Below are 21284 nucleotides of genomic sequence, written 5' to 3'. Positions count from 1 at the left end.
TTTTCTCTTACTGATTTTTATATATGTTCTTCCTATTTCAAACATATTAGCCCGTTATCTCATTTGCAGCCTCTTTCTTGTTCTTTATTTGTATTTGTACAGCCTTTTTTTCATTATTATATTTTTACTTGGACAGCTCTTAATCCACTTGTGATTTCATTTGGATATGATGTTGAGGGGCAGTACAATTTCAAATCAACATATTGTTTGTTGGAGTGCCTGGCTGGCTCAGTGCCTCTGCCCCCTGCTTATACGCTCTCTCCCTCTAGTAAATGAATAAAAAAATCTTAAAAAAAAAGAAAATGTTAGCTACTTAGTTCATGGATTAAAAAAAAAAAAAAATCCCCAACCAACTCATGTAATTAGGCTTTATTTAGAATTACTGGAATTTCATTGCAAAATTAGTAACTAATTTTTTTTTTTAAGATTTTATGTATTTATTCATGACAGACACAGAGGGAGAGAGAGAGGCAGACACACAAGTAGAGGGAGAAGCAGGCCCCATGCAGGAGCCTGACGTGGGACTCGATCCCAGGACCCAGGATCACGCCCTAGGCCGAAGGCAGGCGCTAAACCGCTGAGCCACCCAGGGATCCCAGTAACTAATTTTTAATACACATTTTCAAACACACACAGGACTATATACTAAAAAGATTAAGATCATCAAATAGAATTTTTATTAAACTGGTCATCTTAGAGAATGAATCTGTTTCTGATAGAAACCTCAAGACAAGAGCTGGTAAAACCTTAAAGAGTTTGAATATGAATTCACCTATACTTTGTTCTCCAAGGACCTAAACTAAAGTCTGTATTTATACCACAAGCATTCCTTCAAAAGAACTGCTATGTCCTCTTCTGGAACAGAATCTATCCTTTCCATTCCCAGATCTCAGGGTTGGAAGAGACATTAATTTCCTCTACTTTAACTTTGCTCTAGAAGAAATTCATACCAAGCGGCCATTTTCCAACTTACGCTTGAACAGCATAACGGACAGAGCTGTCAAGACATCAAAGAATACCTATGCCTGAAAATCCAATTTCCTCCAATGGTCTCAAGGTGTACTAAAAAATAATGGGAACTTACTACCTCTTCTTGAAAGGAATATGAATAATCATTTCAAAAAATAAAAAAATAGACAACAAAACAAAAAAACAAAAACCAGGGACACCTGGGTGGCTCAGTTGGTTGATTATCAGACTGTTGATTTTGCCTTAGGTCATGATCTCAGGGTTGTGAGATGGAGCCCTACATGTTGGGCTCCAGGCTCAGTGCAGAATCTGCTTGAGATTTCCTCTCTCCCCCCTCTGCTTCTCCCCTTGCTTGCATGTGCATGCTCCCTCTCTCAAATATATACATCTTTAAAAATAAACAAGTAAAAAATATAAGACAAAAACACTGCTGCTTTATCTTAATATCAGATACCCATTCTATTACCTTTTGAAATAGTTAGTGCTGGAGACCACTGTGACCGGAGAATATCAAGACAAATGCTGCCATTACTGTTAATATTTGGATGATAAATTCTTGTTGTAAACGCAACCTATAGGGAATAGGAAAACTTTTTGTAAACTGATTTATTAATGTCATAGAAAGCACATAAAAACAAATGCCATATCCCAATTACCTTAGGTGGCTTGAAGGGGTAATCTGTTGGGAAATGAATTGTCAAGAAAAATACTCCACCCTGATAGGGACTGTCATTCTGTTGATAACAAGAAAAGTGGGATTAAAATGAGTGAATTACATAAACACTTACTCTGAAATCAATCTGAATACTTACTGGCCCCATTATTGTAGCCTGCCAATGGAACACTGAAAAAGAAGAAAAAAATAACCATGAAGCAATATTTCCATTGTATCTACAACATAATGACATATCAATCCCTAACCCCAGTTCATTTATAACTGGGTATGGCAGTATGGTAAGTCCTGGGCAGGATGAGGAATCTAAATCAAGTCTGAGACTGAAGAAAGAAAAGAAAATGACTAGTATGGTCTTGAACACTGATAAGGTACTGTGAGAAAGTATTTGGACTAAAGTATTTTGAAAATTCCTATCAGGGAGACAAAATTCTTGACAAGGGCCAAGTTTTCACTTTTAAACAGGCATTTCTTACCTCAAAAGGTAAAAAAGAACAAAAGATTCAACTCTTTAACTTGTATCATTTCCCCAACACATTAACATAGAATACATTCCTTTTATAATACTGGTATAGAGCAGGGCTATAAAGTCAAAGTAGATAATATCCCAATTAGGAAAGACTTGTTTTTACAGCAAGAAAAAATTTCTGAGAGCATTCATGTATAAGTCTTTAGAATTACTAGTCCCTCACTAACAGATGAAATGATCTAGAGTTGGGCACCTGGGTGGCTCACTTGCTGAGCATCTGCCTTTGGCCCAGAGCATGATCCCGGGATCCTGGGATCCAGTCCTACATCAGGCTCCCTGCAGGGAGCCTGTTTCTCCCTCTGCCTATGTCTCTGCCCCTCTCTCTGTGTCTCTCATGAATGAATGAATGAATTAATTAAAAAAAAAAAAAAAGATCTAGAATCTACAACACCAACAAGGCAGAGAAAGACAAACTAAACTAAAAACACATTAAGATGGAATTTAATTAACAAAAGCATGTGAAGACCTGCCATTAAAATCTTAATGGAGGATTTCTACTACACTGGTTAAATATAATACCTACTGGAATCACTGACTTAGGTCTCCCTCTGGAACTCTTCTACACTCCTAGATGTCCTTGTGGAAGTATAAAAAAGAAGGGAGTAAGGTAGTGGGAGAATATCTAATCCTGACTCAAATTATAATGGTTTGGTTAGCAGTTGAAGAGTCATTAGATTCAGAAAAACAAAAAATCACTACAGGTTCTAAGTAGAAAGAACTCTCCAGGGTTCCTGGGTGGCTCAGTGGTTGAGCATCTGCCTTTGGCACAGGAGGTGATCCCGGGGTCCTGAGATTGAATCCCACATCGGGCTCCCTGCAGGGAGCCTGCTTCTCCCTCTGCCTATGCCTCTGCCTCTCTCTGTGTCTCACAAATAAGTAAATAAAATCAAGAAAGAGAGAAAGAAAGAAAGAAAGAAAGAAAGAAAGAAAGAAAGAAAGAAAGAAAGAAAGAAAGAAAGAAAGAAAGAAAAAGAAAGAAAGAAGAAAGAAAAGAAAGAAAGAAAAGAAAGAAAGAAAAAAAGAAAGAAAGAAAGAAAGAAAGAAAGAAAGAAAAAGAAAAGAACAAAAGAGAAAAAAGAACATACTCTCTAGAAATAGTGGGCAAAATATTTGGCCATAAGCAAAAAATATTGTTGTATTTTATATGAACATCTATATTTCAAAAACCTTTCATTTAAGAATCAATCTTAGGAGTGCCTGGGTGGCTCAGCTGGTTAAGCTTCCACCTAAACTCAGGTCATGATCTCAGCGTCCTGGGATTGAGCCCGCAGTGGGATCCCTGCTCAGTGGAGAGTCTGTTTCTGCCTCTCTTCCTGCTTGTGCTCTCTCAACTCTCTCCTTCTTAAATAAATAAATCTTAAAAAAAAAAAAAAAAAAATCAATCTTAGAAGCTGTTAAAAATAAAAACTTGTCGTAATGAATGAAAAAGTACTGATAGTTCCAAAATCAGCAAAACAAACAAAAACTCCCATTACCACCCTCGTTTGACACGGAAAGCCGAATTACAGAAACTAAAAGCTACAACCTTTTTTATGAGAGTTTAAATGTAAAGTTCACAGCTCAATGATCACTCTTTAGGATACTCAAAGATGAAGCGTTAAGGCTAAAAGAGAACAAGAATATTTGTTATAGTTTGAGAATGAGTCTCAAGAGACCTACGTATGAATTCAAGTTCAGCTCTCCAGAGAGTCCAATTCACCAAGATTTCAAAACAAAAGAAAATGAAGCAGGTTATATGACCAATAAATCTTTGGCTTACATTTCCTTTCAGGATCTATATACATCTTCCTGCTTACCAGATCCTTGCAGAAAAATGGGAAAAAATTTAATGGCACATTAAAATCTGGATATTAAAAAATAAAGCACTGTATTATTAAGTTCATTATCAAATATATATTATCTTATTTTTTATTTCTTAATTTAAAAGATGATTTTAAAAATTATTTTATTTATTTATTCGAGAGAGAGAGAGAGAGAGAGAGAGAGGCAGAGATACAGGCAGAGGGAGAAGCAGGCTCCATGCAGCGAGCCCGACGTGGGACTCTATCCCAGGTCTCCAGGATTACACCCCGGGCTGAAGGCAGGTGCTAAACCACTGAGCCATCCAGGCTGCCCTAAAAGATTTTATTTATCTATTCATGGGAGACATGGAGAGAGAGGCAGAGATAAGCAGAGGGAGAAGCAGGCTCCCTGCGGGAAGCCTGATGTGGGACACTTGATCCCAGGACCCCAGGATCACAACCCGAGCCAAAGGCAGATGCTCAACCACCGAGTCACGTAGGGCGCCCTCTTCTTCTTTTTATTAATCTCTATACCCAATGTGGGGCTTGAACTCTCAACCCCGAGATCAAGACCTGCATACTGGGGATGCCTGGGTGGCTCAGCGGTTGAGCATCTGTTTTCGGCTCAGGTTTTAAAAATACTAACTCTCTTTATCTCCTAGCCTTCCTATTTAAGTATCTTGACTCACCTACTACTAAACTTTCAACAGTACCTACCTTCTAAGGGAATAAGGAAAATCTCCTTAGGAACAGTTAACTTCCTTACACTTGATCATCTAGATAGTCTTTGCTGATACTATACTTAAAACTTTAGGGAGTGTTTAAGAACAGTTGAGATAAATTACTGTCAAAAAGTCTTGGTCAAGGCTTCCTGATGGATAATATAAAGTATAAACCAGAGGGTAATTGGGTAGCTAAATATTATATATTTAAAATAATATAGGGGTACTTGGCTGGCTCAGTTGGTAGAGTATGCAAGTCTTTTTATTCTAAAAAACAGCTATAGAGAGATAATTCATATACTATATAAGTCACAATGAAAAAGTACAATTCAGTGATGTTTAGGACAGTCAGAGTTGAGCAACCATTACCACAATTTTAGAAATTTTCTTCACCCCCCCAAAGAAACCCCGTATCCATATGCAGTTACTACACATTGCACCCAAATCTCTAGTTCTATGTAACCATTATCTACCTCTGTCTCTATGGATTTATTCTGGATATTTCATATAAATGGAACCATACAATATGTGGCCTTTTATATCTGGCTTCTCTTACTTGGTATCTTTTTTTTTCTTTTTAAAAGATTGTATTTATTTATTCTTGAGAGATAGAGAAAGGCAGAGACATAGGTAGAGGGAGAAGCAGAATCCTTGCAGGGAACCCAAAGCAGGACTCCATCCCTGGACCCGGGATCATGCCCTGAGCTGAATATAGACCCTCAACCACTGAACCATCTAGGCGGCCCACTTAGCATCTTTTTAAGGCTCATCTATGCTGTAGTATACATCAGTACTCACCTCCTTTTTATTGACACATAATATTCCATTGTATGGACATACATTCAATTTATCCCTTCATTAGATGGTAGGCATTTGGATTGTTTTCACATCTTGGCTATTACAGTTGCTGTTTCTTTTTTTTTTTTTTTTTTTAATTTTTTTAAATTTTTATTTATTTATGATAGTCACAGAGAGAGAAAGAGACAGGCAGAGACATAGGCAGAGGGAGAAGCAGGCTCCATGCACAGGGAGCCCGATGTGGGATTCGATCCCAGGTCTCCAGGATCGCGCCCTGGGCCAAAGGCAGGCGCCAAACCGCTGCGCCACCCAGGGATCCCCAAGTTGCTGTTTCTATGAACATTAATGCAGAAGTTTTTACATGGACATATTTTCATTTTTCTTGGATATATACCTACAAGTGAACTCACTGGGTCATATGATAACTCAAAGTTTAATTTTTTGAGAAACCACTAATTTTCTGAATTGGTTGTACTATTTTACATTACTGTCAGCAATATACAAGATTCCAATTTCTCCACAACTTCATCAACACTTATTTGATTTTTTTATTCCAGCCATCCTAGAAGGCATAAAGTGGTATCTCATTATGGATATGATCTACATTTTCTTGATGACTAATGATACCAAGCATCTTCTCCATGTGTTTACTGGCCAACTGTACATCTACTTTAGCAGATCCTTTATTAAAAACAAAAATGGGTTATTTATCTTTATATTGTTGAATTATAGTTTTTAAAATGTTTTGAATAAATTTCCTTATCCAGGGGTGACCTCCACAATTTTCTCCTTTTGTTGTCTCCTCACTTTCTTGATGATCTCATTTACAGCACCTAAATCAAACTTCATTAAAATGTAAAACCTATTTTTTTTTTTTTTTTGTATTGCTTATGCTTTGGGGGGAGTTTTACTTAACTCTCAAGGATAACAACTTTTCTTTTCTGAGAAAGGAATGTGATAATACCAACTATGTGAAGCAAAGGCAAATTACTTCAGTACACGGAAGAGAAATTCAAAAATGGTCTATTCCCCAGACTTCAACCACTTTTTTTTTTAAATTTTACTTCAACCACTTTTAATGAAAGATCAGCCACTCTCAACTTCGAGGAATTTAACTAAAATAAAACCACTTTTGGGATCCCTGGGTGGTGCAGTGGTTTAGCGCCTGCCTTTGGCCCAGGGCGCGATCCTGGAGACCCGGGATCGAATCCCACATCGGGCTCCCGGTGCATGGAGCCTGCTTCTCCCTCTGCCTATGTCTCTGCCTCTCTCTCTCTCTCTCTCTCTCTCTCTGTGACTATCATAAATAAATAAAAATTAAAAAAATAACAATTTGTTAAAATAAAACCACTTTTTCAATTAAAAGACTGCAATTATGCAGGTGTACTGTATGATACTGTAAATGACAAAACTAAAATCAGAAAACTTGAGAGTGAGGGGCACCTGGGGCTCAGTTAAGCATCTGCCTTCCATTCAGGTCATGATCTCAGGATCCTGAGATTGAGCCCCAAGTTGGGGAGGGAGGTCCTCTGCTCAGTGGGGAGTCTGCTTCTCCTTCTTCTCTGCCTCTTCTGCCTCTACCGTTCCCGCTTATGCATTCATTCTCTAATGAATAAATAACATCTTAAAAAAAAAAAAAAAAAAAAAAGCTTGAGCATCAGCCAACTTTGGAAACCACCACGAGTCCCTCACTAGATTCTTCTCTAAAATAGTTTACAATTTCTACTCTACTCGCCTAAAAGAACTATTGTGAGGCTTAAATGAGACAATGTGCATTTAATTGGCCTATCCTGTTTGATATCAAATACTATAGCTACTCATACTGGACAAATCTGGATAATGGCACTTTTCATCACATGACTTAGTTTTATAATTTATACCATCTATCTGTTTTATGTGTAAAGGAATCCCTGCAAAAGGACCTTGCTTTGATTCTTTTTAAAAATATTTTTTATTTAGGGGATCAGCAGTTTGGCGCCTGCCTTGGCCCAGGGTGCGATCCTGGAGACCCGGGATCGAGTCCCACGTCGGGCTCCCAGTGCATGGAGCCTGCTTCTCCCTCTGCCTGTGTCTCTGCCTCTCTCTCTCTCTCTGTGTGTGACTATCATAAAAAAAAAAAAAATTATTTAAATTCAATTTAGTGGGATGCCTGGGTGACTCACTGGTTAGGCGTCTGTCTTCCGCTCAGGGCATGATCCTGGAGTTCCGGGATCAAGTCACACACATCCGGCTCCCTGCATGGAGCCTGCTTCTCCCTCTGTCTATGTCTTTGCCTCTCTCTCTCATGAATAAATAAATAAATAAATAAATTCGATTTAGTTAAATACAGTGTGTTGTTAGTCAGGGGTAGAATTTGGGGATTATTCATCAGTTGCATATAACACTCAGTGCTCATTACATCAAGTGCCCTCCTTAATGCCCATCACCCAATTACTACTCCTTCCCACCAACAACTCTGTATGTTTCCTATAGAGTTAAGAGTCTCTTATGGTTAGCCTCCCTGTTTTAATCTTATTTTTCCTTCTTTTTCCCCTTGCTTTATTCTTAAGTTTGGCAAACCAAAACCAACATTCTTAAGCACAATCAGGAAAAAATGTTAAACACAAGTATAACCTCTTATTTATTGTCTTAACGTATATACTTTTCTTACAAAATTGTTTCCAAGTATGTTTTTTTCCTATTTGCTAAATATTACACATTTTTGTGTGAATTAGTTTTGTGTCATAAAGCACAGTCTAGTTCAAAAAATCCTTCTTTTATTTATTTATTTTTAAAAAAGATTTTATTTATTTATTCATGAGACATACACACACACAGAGAGAGAGAGAGAGACAGAGACACAGGCAGAGGGAGAAGCAGGCTCCATGTAGGGAGCCTGATGTGGGACTCGATCCCGGGTCTCCAGGATCAGGCCCTGGGCTGATGGCGGCGCTAAACCGCTGAGCCACCCAGGCTGCCCCAAAAATCCTTCTTTTAAAAGAGGCTAGAAGATGGTATAAGGAGGAAAAACCGTTGAGACAAAGTGAAACAAAAACACATTATTATCCAACATGTGTGATAAGGCCTAGTAAATTATTTTATAGAGGATTAAGCAGAAAAATTGGACATTAGAAATAAATTTACCTAAAAAAAAAAAAGAGAAGAAATAAACTACCTGTCCTCACAAACATGAACCAGTGGAAGGACACACACACACAAAAATCTCTCCCTATTATCCCCTATCATACTGAGTATTATTTTACTTAAAAGACCGTAGCTACTTGTAAGTAAAACCTCAAATATTTTACCCCAGTAAAATACCCAGAAGGGTTGAAGGATACTTAGGAAGGGGCTGGAAAAACTACACAGACAATATCTGGTAGAAAAGGTTCAAAAGGTTCTAAATGAATACTATAAATGGGATACATACAGAACTGTATCTTTTATGGAAAAGTAAGGGTAAACACTGCATTTTCCCTACAGCATAATTGTCTTTTCATGCAAAAAATAATCTTAAGAGAGAAATGTTCATCAGTCCTAGAGTTTCCCAGATGCAGATGGTTATGCAGTTTTACTCCATCATTCCTTTTAAATACTTACTATCATCTCCAACAGGACCTGCTGAACACTGAGCTGGGGGGTCCCGTGCCAGGTCATTCAATTCCTTAAGAAAACAGAAAGAAAGGAAATATATTCAACATAAATGTAACTTTTACCAATTAATAAAATTTTCACTCATACCAATATTGTCTAACCCATTAGTAAAGCTTTTTAAGGAACACTGTTTCAAAGTCAGAGAGGGAGAGATTTCTTCAAGTAAAACTTAAAAAAAAAAAAGGGGGGGGGGAGAAAAATTTAATTAAAAAAAAAAAAAAATGTATTCCTGAACTGAAACCAAGAATCAGATGCTTAAATGACTGAGCCACCCAGGTGACCCAGTATTTTGGATTCTTTAATGCAAATGTATGTTTAAAAAGTGGATCATTTTTGCTTTGTTTAGAGCTTAGTAGATAACTATAAGGAAAGTAAACATGTATTATATACTAAAGAGCTACAAAAATGGTTTTAAAGTAAAAAATTTATTAGTTTTCATATTAGTTTTCAAAAAAGTTGACTTTCAGAGGATCCCTGGGTGGTTCAGAGGTTTAGCGCCTGCCTTCGGCCCAGGGCGCGATCCTGGAGTCCTGGGATCGAGTCCCATGTCGGGCTCCCTGCATGGAGCCTGCTTCTCCCTCCTCCTGTGTCTCTGCCTGCCTCTCTCTCTCTCTCTCTCTCTCTCTCTCTCTCCCCCTATGTCTATCATAAATCAATCAATCAATCAATCTTTAAAAAAAGAAGTTGACCTTCAAGGCCAATTTTTATTTTTTTAATTTTTTAAAAAGATTTTATTTATTCATGTCACATACACACGCACACACAGAGGCAGAGACACAGGCAGAAGGAGAAGCAGGCTCCACACAGGGAACCTGACATGGGACTCGATCCCGAGTCTCCAGGGTCACACCCCGGGCTGAAGGCAGCGCTAAACCACTCAGCCACCGGGGCTGCCCAAAGGCCAATTTTTATACCATTAAACTATTAGGTTAGTTGTGGAAGTCATCAATATTTCAAATATATGAGACCATCTGACAATATTTTGATATGTTTTCAGGTGATATAGACTATCAGGGTTCCAAAGGTAGTTGAAAAAAATTAAAAAAGGATAGACTGAAAAGGCTGGGGGGATCCCTGGGTGGCTCAGTGGCTTAGCGCCTGCCTTTGGCCTGGGGCGTGATCCTGGAGTCCCGCGTTGGGGTCCTTGCATGGAGCCTGCTTCTCCCTCTGCCTGTGTCTCTGCCTCTCTCTGTCTCTCATAAATAAATAAAATCTTAAAAATAAAAAAAGAAAGAAAGAAAAGGAAAGAATCCTACCAAAATTAAAAAAAAAAAAAAAAGAAGAAGGCTGGATATATTAAAAAGGTTGAAGTAGGGACACCTGGGTGGTTCAGTAGTTAAGCATCTGCCTTCGGCTCAGGCATGATCCTAGAGTTCCAGGATCGAATCCTACATCGGGCTCCCTGCATGGAGCCTGTGTCTCTTCCCTCTGCCTATGTCTCTGCCTCTCTGTGTCTCTCATGAATAAATAAAATCTTAAAAATAAAAAATAAAAAGGCTGAGGTAATAAAGTCCACCATAAAATTTTGTAATCAGAGACAGATCTACCTGTAGTTATGCTCTACAACCAGATGCCAGCTTCTTAGTCACTTTAACATTAAGAGCCCACAAACTTGAGATTTGTTATTGGGTGGGAATTCCTGAAGAAACCACAAGGCAGCAAATCATATCCTATTCCTTTTCCTCTTGGCTTGGTATTGGAGATTTAAAACAAGGGTAGTTTTAGGGGGATCCCTGGGTGGTTCAGCGGTTTAGCGCCTGCCTTCCACCCAGGGTGTGATCCTGGAGACCCGGGATCAAGTCCCATATCGGATTCCCTACATGGAGCCTGCTTCTCCCTCTGCTTGTGTCTCTGCCTCTCTCTCTCTCTCATGAATAAATAAAATATTTTTGGGAAAAAAGGGCAGTTTCAGATTATGTTTTTAATTAAAAAAGTTTTTTTTTAAGTAATCTCCACATCCAATGTGGGGCTCAATCTCACGAGCCTGAGATCAAGAGTAGTGTACTCTACAAACTAGCCAGCCAGGTACCTCAGATTATATCTTTAAATAGCAGTAAAATCTGTATTTTAAAAGTACAATAAAAAGTATTCACAGCCCATGGGGTGCCTAGGTGGCTCAGTCAGTTAAGCATCTGACCCTCAATTTTGGCTCAGGTCATGATCTCAGAGCTGTAAAATCGAGCCCCTGCATTAGGCTCTGTGCTGGGCATGGAGCCTGCTTAAGATTCTCCCTCTGCAAAAAAAAAAAAAAAAAAAAAAGATTCTCCCTCTGCTTCTCCCTGCCCCCTCTATCCCTTTAAAAATAACAACAAAACACTATTCAAAGCCCAGAAATAAACTCATGCTTATATGGTTAATTAATATACAACAAAGAAGGCAAGGATATACAATGAAGAAAAGACAGTCTCCTCAATAAATGGAAAATTTGGCAGCTACATGCAAAAGAATTAAACTGGATCCCTTTCTTACACCATACACAAAAAGAAACTCAAAATGGATCAGAGACTTAAAAATATAAGATCTGAAACCATAAAACTCCTAAAAGAAAACAGAGGCAGTATATTCCTGGACATCTGTCATAGCAATATTTTTTGGGATCTGTATCCTCAGGCAAGGACAACAAAAGCAAAAATAAACAACTGGGACTATATCAACTAAAAAGTGAAGGAAACCATCAACAACAAAAAGGGCAACCTACTGAATAGAAGAAGATATCTGCAAATGACTGATCTGATATGGGGTTAATATCCAAAATATATAAAGAATTCATACAACTCAACACCAATCCCCTCACAGTGTGATTAAAAAATGGGCAGAGGACCTGAACAGATATTTTCCCAACAAAGATATATAAATGGCCAATAGGCACATAAGATGCTCAACATCACTTATGATGGAAAAGCAAATCAAAACCACAATGAGCTATCACCTCGCATCTGTCAGAATGGCTACTTTCAAAAATACAAGACATATAAGTGCTAGTGAGGATGCAGAGAAAAGGGAATCCTTGTGCACTGCTGGTAGGAATATAAATTGATGCAGCCACTAAGAAAAATAGTTTAGAGGTTCTTGAAAAATAGAAATATCATATGATCTGATAAATTTGGATTAAAATAAAACAGCTATTAAAAGTTGTAACCACCTAGAGGGTAATCAAATAGTGATAACCCAGTTAGACTGAATAAATATAGAAGTTACACAATTTGATATTTTTGTATTAGGATGAAACTGAAATTCAATCTTAAATTTTTTTTTTTAAGATTTTATTCATTTATTCATGACAAAGAGGGAGAGAGAGAGAGAGAGAGAGGCAGAGACACAGGCAGAGGGAGAAGCAGGCTCCATGCAGGGAGCCTGATGTGGGACTTGATCCCGGGTCTCCAGGATCACACCCCAGGCTGAAGGGGGTACTAAATCGCTGGGCCACCGGGGCTGCCCTTCAATCTTCAATTTTAATAAAGGCACTGATCTAGACAGATCACTGACTTTTGGCAGAAGGAATAACCTATCAAGTAGTTTTTTTTTTTTTTTTTTAAGATTTTTATTTTTACTTGAGAAAGAGTGAACACATGCACAGGCAGGGACAGAGGTGGGGGGCAAAGGGAGAAGGAGAAGCAGGCTCCCCCCTGAGCAGGGAAGAACCTGACACGGGGCTCAATCCCAGGACACCGGGATCATGACCTGAGCCAAAGGTAGACATTTAACCAACTGAGCCACCCAGGTACCGTGTATCAGGCAGTTTTTTGCTTAACATTTGGGTTTCTACCTTTAATTTCTTTGACTTTTTATTCTTTTTTTTTTTTAATTTTTAAAATTTTTATTTATGATAGAGAGAGAGAGAGAGAGAGAGAGAGAGAGAGGCAGAGACACAGGCAGAGGGAGAAGCAGGCTCCATGCACCGGGAGCCCGATGTGGGATTCGACCGGGTCTCCAGGATCGCGCCCTGGGCCAAAGGCAGGTGCCAAACCGCTGCGCCACCCAGGGATCCCTTAAAAGAAACAATATACAAATTCATCTTATATATAATACAGCAAAATTATACATTACTGGGAATGAGACTAGGGATAAGACAAAACCAAAAATCAAGGAATTTGTTTACTGAAAACCTTTTCTGCAGAAAGAGCAACAGAAAAATGAAGCATGTTCAGAAATTTAGGAAAAAGTGGGAGGAGGAAACTTTGACAGTTCAGGTAGAAAATACACAATTTTTTTCTTTTTTTAAATTTTTAAGTAGGCTCCATGCCCAACTGGAGGCCTGAACTCATGATCTTGAGATTAAGAGTCGCTTGCTCCAGTGACTGCGCCAGCCACACACCCCAATAATACTTCATTTCCAAAAAGATTTTATATTCTAACTTTCCTTGAAATCTAAAAAATAGTAAAGAATTTCTTTATTTTAGAGAAGTGGGAAGAGGCAGGGGGAGAGGAAGATAGAGTCAATCTAAGCAGACTCCACATAGAGCACAGAGCCCAAGCTGGGGCTCGACCCCATGACCTAAGCAGAAACCAACAGTCAGTTAACTGACTGCCACCCAGGTGCCCCCTGAAATCTAAAAAATATTAAAATGAAGGTCTTATTATAGGAGCAAACTACAGATTTTACTGCAGTACTCAATTTAAAAAATTATTTGATGCTATATACTCCCCTTATTTCTAGTTATATAGCAGAACTAATATTTTTAAAGATCAAAGGTTATAAATAATTTTGATTCTCTGTTACTTTCCTATTTTTCATCTTAGTTCAAACAGCCCCATAACCTAATACTAGTTAATTTAATTATTTTAAGGTTTAATTCTCTGATTTAAGATTTAACCGTGCAGCCCAGGTGGCTCGGTGGTTTGGCGCCACCTTCAGCCTAGTGGTGATCCTGGAGACCCAGGATCAAGTCCCAAGTCAGGCTCCCTGCATGGAGCCTGCTTCTCCCTCTGCCTGTATCTCTGCCTCTCTCTGTGTCTCTCATGAATAAATAAATAAAATCTTAAAAAAAAAAAAAAAAAAAGATTTAACCTATTTCTTTGACAGAGCACAAGCAGAGGGAGCTGCAGAGGGAGAGGGAGAAGCAAACTCCCCGCTGAGCAGGGAGCTGGATGCTGGTCTCCATTCCAGGACCTTGGGATTATGACCTGAGCCGAAGGTAGATGCTTTACCAACAAAGCCACCCAAGTACCCCTGTATGCATTTTTAAAAAGACTTTTGTTATTTATTTATCTGAGAGACAGAGAAGAGAACGCATGCACACATGACCAGGAGGAGAAGGCAGAGGGAGAGAGAGAAGTAGATTCCCGGATGAGCTGGGGATCTTGACATAAGACCCAATCCCAGGACCAAGAAATCATGATCTGAGCGGAAGGCAGACGCTTAACCATCTGAGCCATAAATCTTCTTTTATCCTAATTATCACCAGCAAAGATCTTTGATTTGTATAGCAGTATATTTAGAATTCTTAAAACTTGACTTTGGAGCCATTTTTCTAAGAAATTAACTGTAACCTTTCATTTTCCCATCTTGTTCCTTTCACCTTATGCCACAGAGTAAAGACCAAAATGGTGAAACAAATCTCTGTTCCATGCCATCTGTATTTTGCTTCATAAAAGTGTTAAGATTTGGGAAAAGGTTGTTTAAAAATAACTAACAGAAATATTAACTTTAACCAACTAAGTCTAACTTGATTACTTGCAAGTGAAAAGAAAATCTACATCTCCCTTCCAAGACTCCATCCCCTCAAAGAGTTAAGAAGGTTCCTTTTTGCTCTAGTACTGTAATGCAGAAATACCTGAGGCTTTCAGAGGTTTTACTGTTCTGTTTTATTTAATAGTGATTCATTTTAAATCCTCTGGAAAATAGATATTCTTCAGGAATAATGTAAGGCACTGTTGTTATCCCTGCATGTCTCTTCATTGGAAATCATATTCCTAAAACAAAAAAAAGATAGTAGTAGGAAATGTAGTTAAAAATCCATAGAAGGGAGCAGCCCCGGTGGTGCAGCGGTTTGGCGCTGCCTGCAACCCAGGGTGTGATCCTGGAGACTAAGGATCGAGTCCCACGTCGGGCTCCCTGCACGGAGCCTGCTTCTTCTTCCTCTGCCTGTTTCTCTGCCTGTCTCTCTCTCTGAATGAATAAATAAATCTTAAAAAAAAAAAAAAATCCATAGAAGGGCGTCTGGGTGGCTCACTGGGTTAAGCATCTTTGGCTCAGGTAGGCTCCTGGCTCAGGGGGGAATCTGCTTCTCCCTCCTCTCTGCCTCCCCCTGCTGCTCATGCTGTCTCAAACGAATAAATAAAATATATATTTTTTTGGGCAGCCCCGGTGGCGCAGCGGTTTGGAGCCGCCTGCAGCCTGGGCTGTGACCCTGGAGACCTGGGATCAAGTCCCACGCCAGGCTCCCTGCATGGAGCCCGCTTCTCCCTCTGCCTGTGTCTCTGCCTCTCTCTCTCTGTGTGTCTATGAATAAATAAATAAAATCTTTAAAAATATATATAGATTTTTAAAGGATAAGAGAAGGTTTAAGCACAGATTATGATTCAAAAAATTGTAATTTCAAAGTCAGAAGAGATCACCCAGACCAATTCCCAATTTTATAAGAAAACAAGACAGAGAGTATCTAACCCAAGAAAAATATATTAGTAATTAGGAGAGTAGGGAAGTGATGTTCTAGAATACCATGCTTCTTTAGTCTGGATCTAAAATATTTGAAATGTGTAAGTTAAAATGTCTGAGAATTTCTGTGTTGCCCAGGAAATTAACCTGAAGCTCCTTTAAGATGATTGCAATGCAAAGAAAGAACACCTAGACCAGTTCTCAAAAATGAGGTCTTGGCACAGCAGGAGCATCACAAGAAACTTGGCTACCCAACCAGACCTACTGAATCAGAAATTCTGGAATATATTCTATAATGTGTGTTTTAACAAGCCCCCCCTCTCCGCCACAAAATTATGATGCACACTAAATCTTGATTACCTTTATGTTTGATGAATTAAGCAAAGAGACAAAAGAGCAATGCTAGAAAACTCAGTAACAACAAGACGGGAAGGAGAGGTAACGTGCAAAATGATAGCACAAAATGAAGAATCAAGAAAGGGATTTGAGACTTAGAAAGACAAGGTGTGTTCCATTTTTAAAACACATTGAAGGGAAGCCGTCATCACTATAGTACTGCATTCTCCCTACCCAACTCTTGTCTTACCAGCAGAGTTCCAACAGAAATGTTAATTTAATTTTTAGTACCTACTTTTACGTCCAGCATAATGGTTGAAGCTAATTTTTTTTTTAATTATTTATTTATTTATTTGACAGAGAGAGAAAGAACACAAGCAGGGGAAGTGGCAGGCAGAGGGAAAGGGAGAAAGAAGCAGGCTCCGGCTGCCGGAGGAGCAGCAAGTTTGATATGGGACTCGATCCCAGGATCCTGGGATCATGACCTGAGCCAAAGGCAGACACTTAACTGAATAAGCCACCCAGGCGCCCAGTTGAAACTAATATTTCAAAATAATTAGAAACAATTAACATGCATGTATTCTTGTTCTCTCTCAAATAAATCTTAAAAAAAAAAAAAGTCACGTGTACAGATTAAGCTAGCCAATCACCTTTAAAGTTTTTTAAATTACACAGTTTTAAAGCTTTGAAGATATTATTGAGGCACCTGGGTGGCTCAGTCTGTTAAGCACACCTTTTTTTTTTTTTTAATTTGTTTATTGGATAGACACTAAGCATGCTTGAGTTGGAGGAGGGGCAGAGGAAGAGAGAAGAGAGAGGAAGCAGACTCCCTGCTGGGCAGGAAGCCAGACATGGGGCTCCATCCCAGGGCCCCAGGATCATGACCTGAGGTGAAGGTAGACACTCAACTGACCAAGCCACCCAGGCACCCCAAGCACAAAACTCTTGATTTCAGTTCAGGGTCATGGGATGGAGCCCTGCACACTCTCTATTAAATAAATAAATCTGGGCAGCCCTGGTGGCTCAGCAGTTTAGCGCTGCCTACAGCCTAGGGCGTGATCCTGGAGACCCAGGATCAAGTCCCACGTCGGGCTCCCTGTGTGGAGCCTGTTTCTCCCTCTGCCTGTCTCTGCCTGTCTCTGTGTGTGTGTGTCTCATGAATAAATAAATAAATAAAATCTAAAATCAATCAATCAATCAATCAATCAATAAATCTTTAAAAATTGGGAGATATCAACTCATAGTTAGATGAGTTTAAAAGAGAAATATGTAATTTCTGACAGTATCAAATTATAAAATCTCAAATTATCTGATCTGATAGACTTAATTCCCTTGGCACTGTAAAATGTTACTGATGCTGCCTTCTACTATTAAGACCATTTTTTAAAAGATTTTATTTATTTATTCATGAGATACACAGATAGAGAGGCAGACACAGGCAGAGAGAGAAGCAGGTTCCCCACGGAGAGCCTGATGTGGGACTTGAGCCCAGGACTCCAGGATCATGCCCTGAGCCGAAGGCAGATGCTCAACTACTGAGCCCTCATGTTCAATTTTTCATCTGTAACTATCAAAAGTTAACTTCCATATACCCTCACCTTTACTCCTTTTATTTATTTATTTATTTATTTATTTATTTATTTATTTATTTATTTATTTTTACTCCTTTTTTTTAAAATAAAGATTTTATTTATTCATGAGAGACAGAGAGAGAGAGGCGAAGACACAGGCAGAGGGAGAAGCAGGCTCCCTGTGGGGAGCCCGATGTGGGACTCGATCCCGGATCCCGGGATCACGTCCCAAGCCAAAGACAGATGCTCAACCGCTGAGCCACCCAGGGGTCCCCACTTTAATCCTTAATTATAAATTCTTTGAGTGAGAGACAAGACATATTCTTTACTCCATTTCCCAGAGACTGGAATATAAGAGGCACTCAAATGCCTGAATGAATGCATGAATGCCTAACACAGTACAAGCAGAATCACCTGTAAATGGGAAGATAAACAAAAGCACATAAACTTCCTAGAGGAAGTCTATTTGGCTTAGTCACTGATAATGTCAGGAGATAGTCCACAGTGATACATATAAAATATATTAATTTAATTACTGAACTTGAATAGAAGAGGTTTGGGTGTTTTTTACAAGAATTTATTTATTTGAGAGAGAGGAAGAGCACACACGTGTGCACATGAAGGGAAACAGAGGGAGAGAGAGAAGTAGACTCCCCGCTGAGCAGGGAGTCAGGCACCAGGCTCTTTCCTAGGACCCTGAGATTGTGACCTGAGCTGACAATTAACCAACTGAGCCAACCAGGCATCCCTAGAACAGGGATTTTTGGGTGAGACTGGATGATACCAAAGAACAAGCAGTTTCTTTGAGCTCTTTAGCAGCAACTACTTAGAAATATTCTGTTATAATTGAATATTCTTTGTTCATTACTGAAGATCAAGAACTTTTCCTAGACTTTATTTTACCTCTATAAACTACCATTTACTCATTTCAAAACTTGAAAAAAAAAATTTCAACCAGTCCAAGATCCTAGAAACATTCTACTACATTGTCAGTCTATAGAAAGACTGATTTACCTGGACAAATTCACCATTTTGAACTCTCTGGGTTAGTGTTGGAGAACTTGTGAAACAGAAACTGACTATGCTTTGGGATTGCACTTGCATCCTAGTTCATATTCATCTGTGTGATTATTTAATACCCCTCAACATTAAATGAAAAATAAGGATTTGGCCTCCAGCTTTCCACAATGCCTGGTCTATGGGAAGCGCCCACAAAGTGTCTGTTGAAGAATGGTTACAATTACAAAGTGTACGTAGCTGGAGAAAGACAGCAGGATCTTTCTTTGTAAGATACTTTAAAAAAATATATAAGCACAACTGTTCTAGAAGACTACTTAGGTAATAGGTAGAGGAGACAAAAAATATCAAGTAGGCACATATGGTACCAAAAGCAAAACAGGTAAACAGCTATTCCTTGTTAATAACTCCTAGAGCTGAGAAGCAGTGGTAGCTAGGTTGTCAGGGCAGGTTAGACTCTATACGGGGTACCTATCAGGGTTTGAAATTCCCTCTCCTTTCAATTATTGAAGCAGTGGTCATGCTCTTCAATACTCTATCTCCAAAATGAGGGTGGCACATAGCCAGGTGGATGGTAAGAGTGTATGAGCTAGACAGCTGGTGGAGCACCTATGCCAAAAGATTCCACCACTCACTAAGCTTCCAAGAAAATACTGAAATGTCAGGAAAAGCTCCTTTCCTAGCATTCAGGTAACCAGAATCTTGTACAACCCACTAGCTGATTCCACCTCAACTGACAACTATTGTAGCAAACTAGAAACTTAAAGAACTTATTTTGTCTAAGGTCACCACCACACTCTTGCATAAAAATAATCATGTACCAAAGTCCCATGCTACAGAAAATAGGGAAATGAACTGATATTAATATAATTATCTTGGTGTATTTCTGTGCTAATTCCAGTTGCAGGACAATGGGAACTTCAAAAAGAGGTAAAAATGACATCTTATGTCCAATATCCTGTAAAACTATGTTCCACCCTCTAAAAAACCTGCATGTATTATTTTTAATAAGTAGCATATGGTTAAGTTTTGGTTTTCTGATGTTTTGAAATATATATAAACTGTTAACTTAGAACAATAAATCCTTATTTAAAAGTAACTCTTCTCAGGATGCCTGGGTGGCTCAGTGGTTGAGCTCCAACCTTTGACTTGGGGCATGATCCCGGGGCCCGGGATTGAGTCCCACATCAGGCTCCTCTGGAGAGCCTGCTTCTCCCCCTGCCTGTGTTGTGTCTCTGCCTCTTTCTCTCTCTGTCCCTCATGAATAAATAAATAAAATCTTTTTTTTTTAATAAATAAAATCTGGGATCCCTGGGTGGCGCAGCGGTTTGGCGCCTGCCTTTGGCCCAGGGCGCGATCCTGGAGACCCGGGATCGAATCCCACATCGGGCTCCCGGTGCATGGAGCCTGCTTCTCCCTCTGCCTGTGTCTCTGCCTCTCTCTCTCTCTCTGTGACTATCATAAATAAATAAAGATAAAAAAAAATGTTTAAAAAAAATAAATAAAATCTTAAAAAATAAAAAAAAGTAACACTTCTCATAGACTTTATTCTTCAATCCCAAAGCACAGTTTTTTCCCTTTCACAAGTTCTCCAATACTAATCCAGGGAGTTCAATGGTGAATTTGTCCAGTTAAATCAGTCTTTCTATAGACTGACATTCTCTGACATAAAATAGGTGACCAAAGTCAACTAAACTATTAAATTTTACTATGCTAGAAGACCGGCTACGTATTTGCAAAGCTATCTCATATAGTCATCAAGGCACAGAAAATACAGTTCACTAAAAACAACAACAACAAATAATGCCCAAACCAAATCTCAAACCTGGGATTGTATTTTAGAACAATGATTCAAAATACCAACAGAAAAAGATTTTTGTGTCTCACTGGAATGGTCCAACCTTCAAAACTAGACACCAGACAGTATTAACAAAAGTGTGAATAGGTATATCTGAAGAAATGTCTTTTCAAAATTACATTTTATGTAAGCTTAGAGATAGGAGCTCTTTGTCCACACTGAAATCACTTGAGGTGCCATCTAAATCAAGTATCTTCTTACACAGTAATAGAGGCATTTATTAGTGTCTTGGGGGGAAGAAAAAAATGAATAGTTTGTTTTCCTATGATGAAATTCACACTCTAAAAGAATTTCTACTTCATCAGCAGCATGAGTTGGGAAAAGGCCAGACAAAATTCAAGTCTATAGTTAGGCTGGGGAAAGGTCTGGGTCCAATGAGTATTACCTGTTTTAAAAACATTTTATACTTCCTGATATTAAGGACAAATCATTAAGTCTCATAGGCAGTTTTTAATATGGCAAATCTGACCAATTAACCTGCAGGGAATGTTTAACCTATATAATCATTACAGTGGTGCTACTTGAGGATTCTGAGAGCATTTTTGAGATTAAGAGGAGGTAGCAAGGAAAGCAGTTCTTTGGACAATAGGAAAAGTATGAAAACATTATGAATTAAGTAAAAAGAAAAGAAAAAAGAAAAAGGACAGCCTAGTCAACTTTAACTTGTTGGTTTTTTTTCTTCAAAGTTTTTATTTAAATTCTAGTTAGAGTCACCTGGGTAGCTCAGGGATTGCGCTTCTTTTGTTTTTTTGTTTTTTTAAGATTTTATTTATTTATACATGAGAGAGAGAGAGAAAGA

General features: G+C 38.7%; 1 protein-coding gene across 4 annotated transcripts in view; it reads right to left on the bottom strand.

Moving 5' to 3' along the window:
- Positions 1–21284, bottom strand: part of UBE2D2 (ubiquitin conjugating enzyme E2 D2) — a 54225-nt gene that overhangs the window by 6931 nt on the left and 26010 nt on the right. For 3 of the 4 annotated variants that reach the window (XM_026017307.2, XM_072749696.1, XM_072749697.1), the window contains 4 exons: positions 9052–9115; positions 1782–1813; positions 1626–1703; positions 1436–1541 (listed from right to left, as the gene is read on the bottom strand). In XM_026017307.2, the coding sequence (XP_025873092.1) occupies positions 1436–1541; positions 1626–1703; positions 1782–1813; positions 9052–9115 (280 nt within the window). Of the gene's footprint in view, positions 1–1435; positions 1542–1625; positions 1704–1781; positions 1814–9051; positions 9116–14879; positions 15019–21284 lie in introns of all 4 variants that reach the window. The other variant, XM_026017317.2, reaches the window with a different exon arrangement.

This window comes from Vulpes vulpes, chromosome 2, assembly GCF_048418805.1.
Source record: "Vulpes vulpes isolate BD-2025 chromosome 2, VulVul3, whole genome shotgun sequence".
NCBI classification, from domain to species: domain Eukaryota; kingdom Metazoa; phylum Chordata; class Mammalia; order Carnivora; family Canidae; genus Vulpes; species Vulpes vulpes.
Note: the sequence above shows the minus strand (reverse complement) of the source record. Positions and strands in the feature narration are given on the sequence as shown.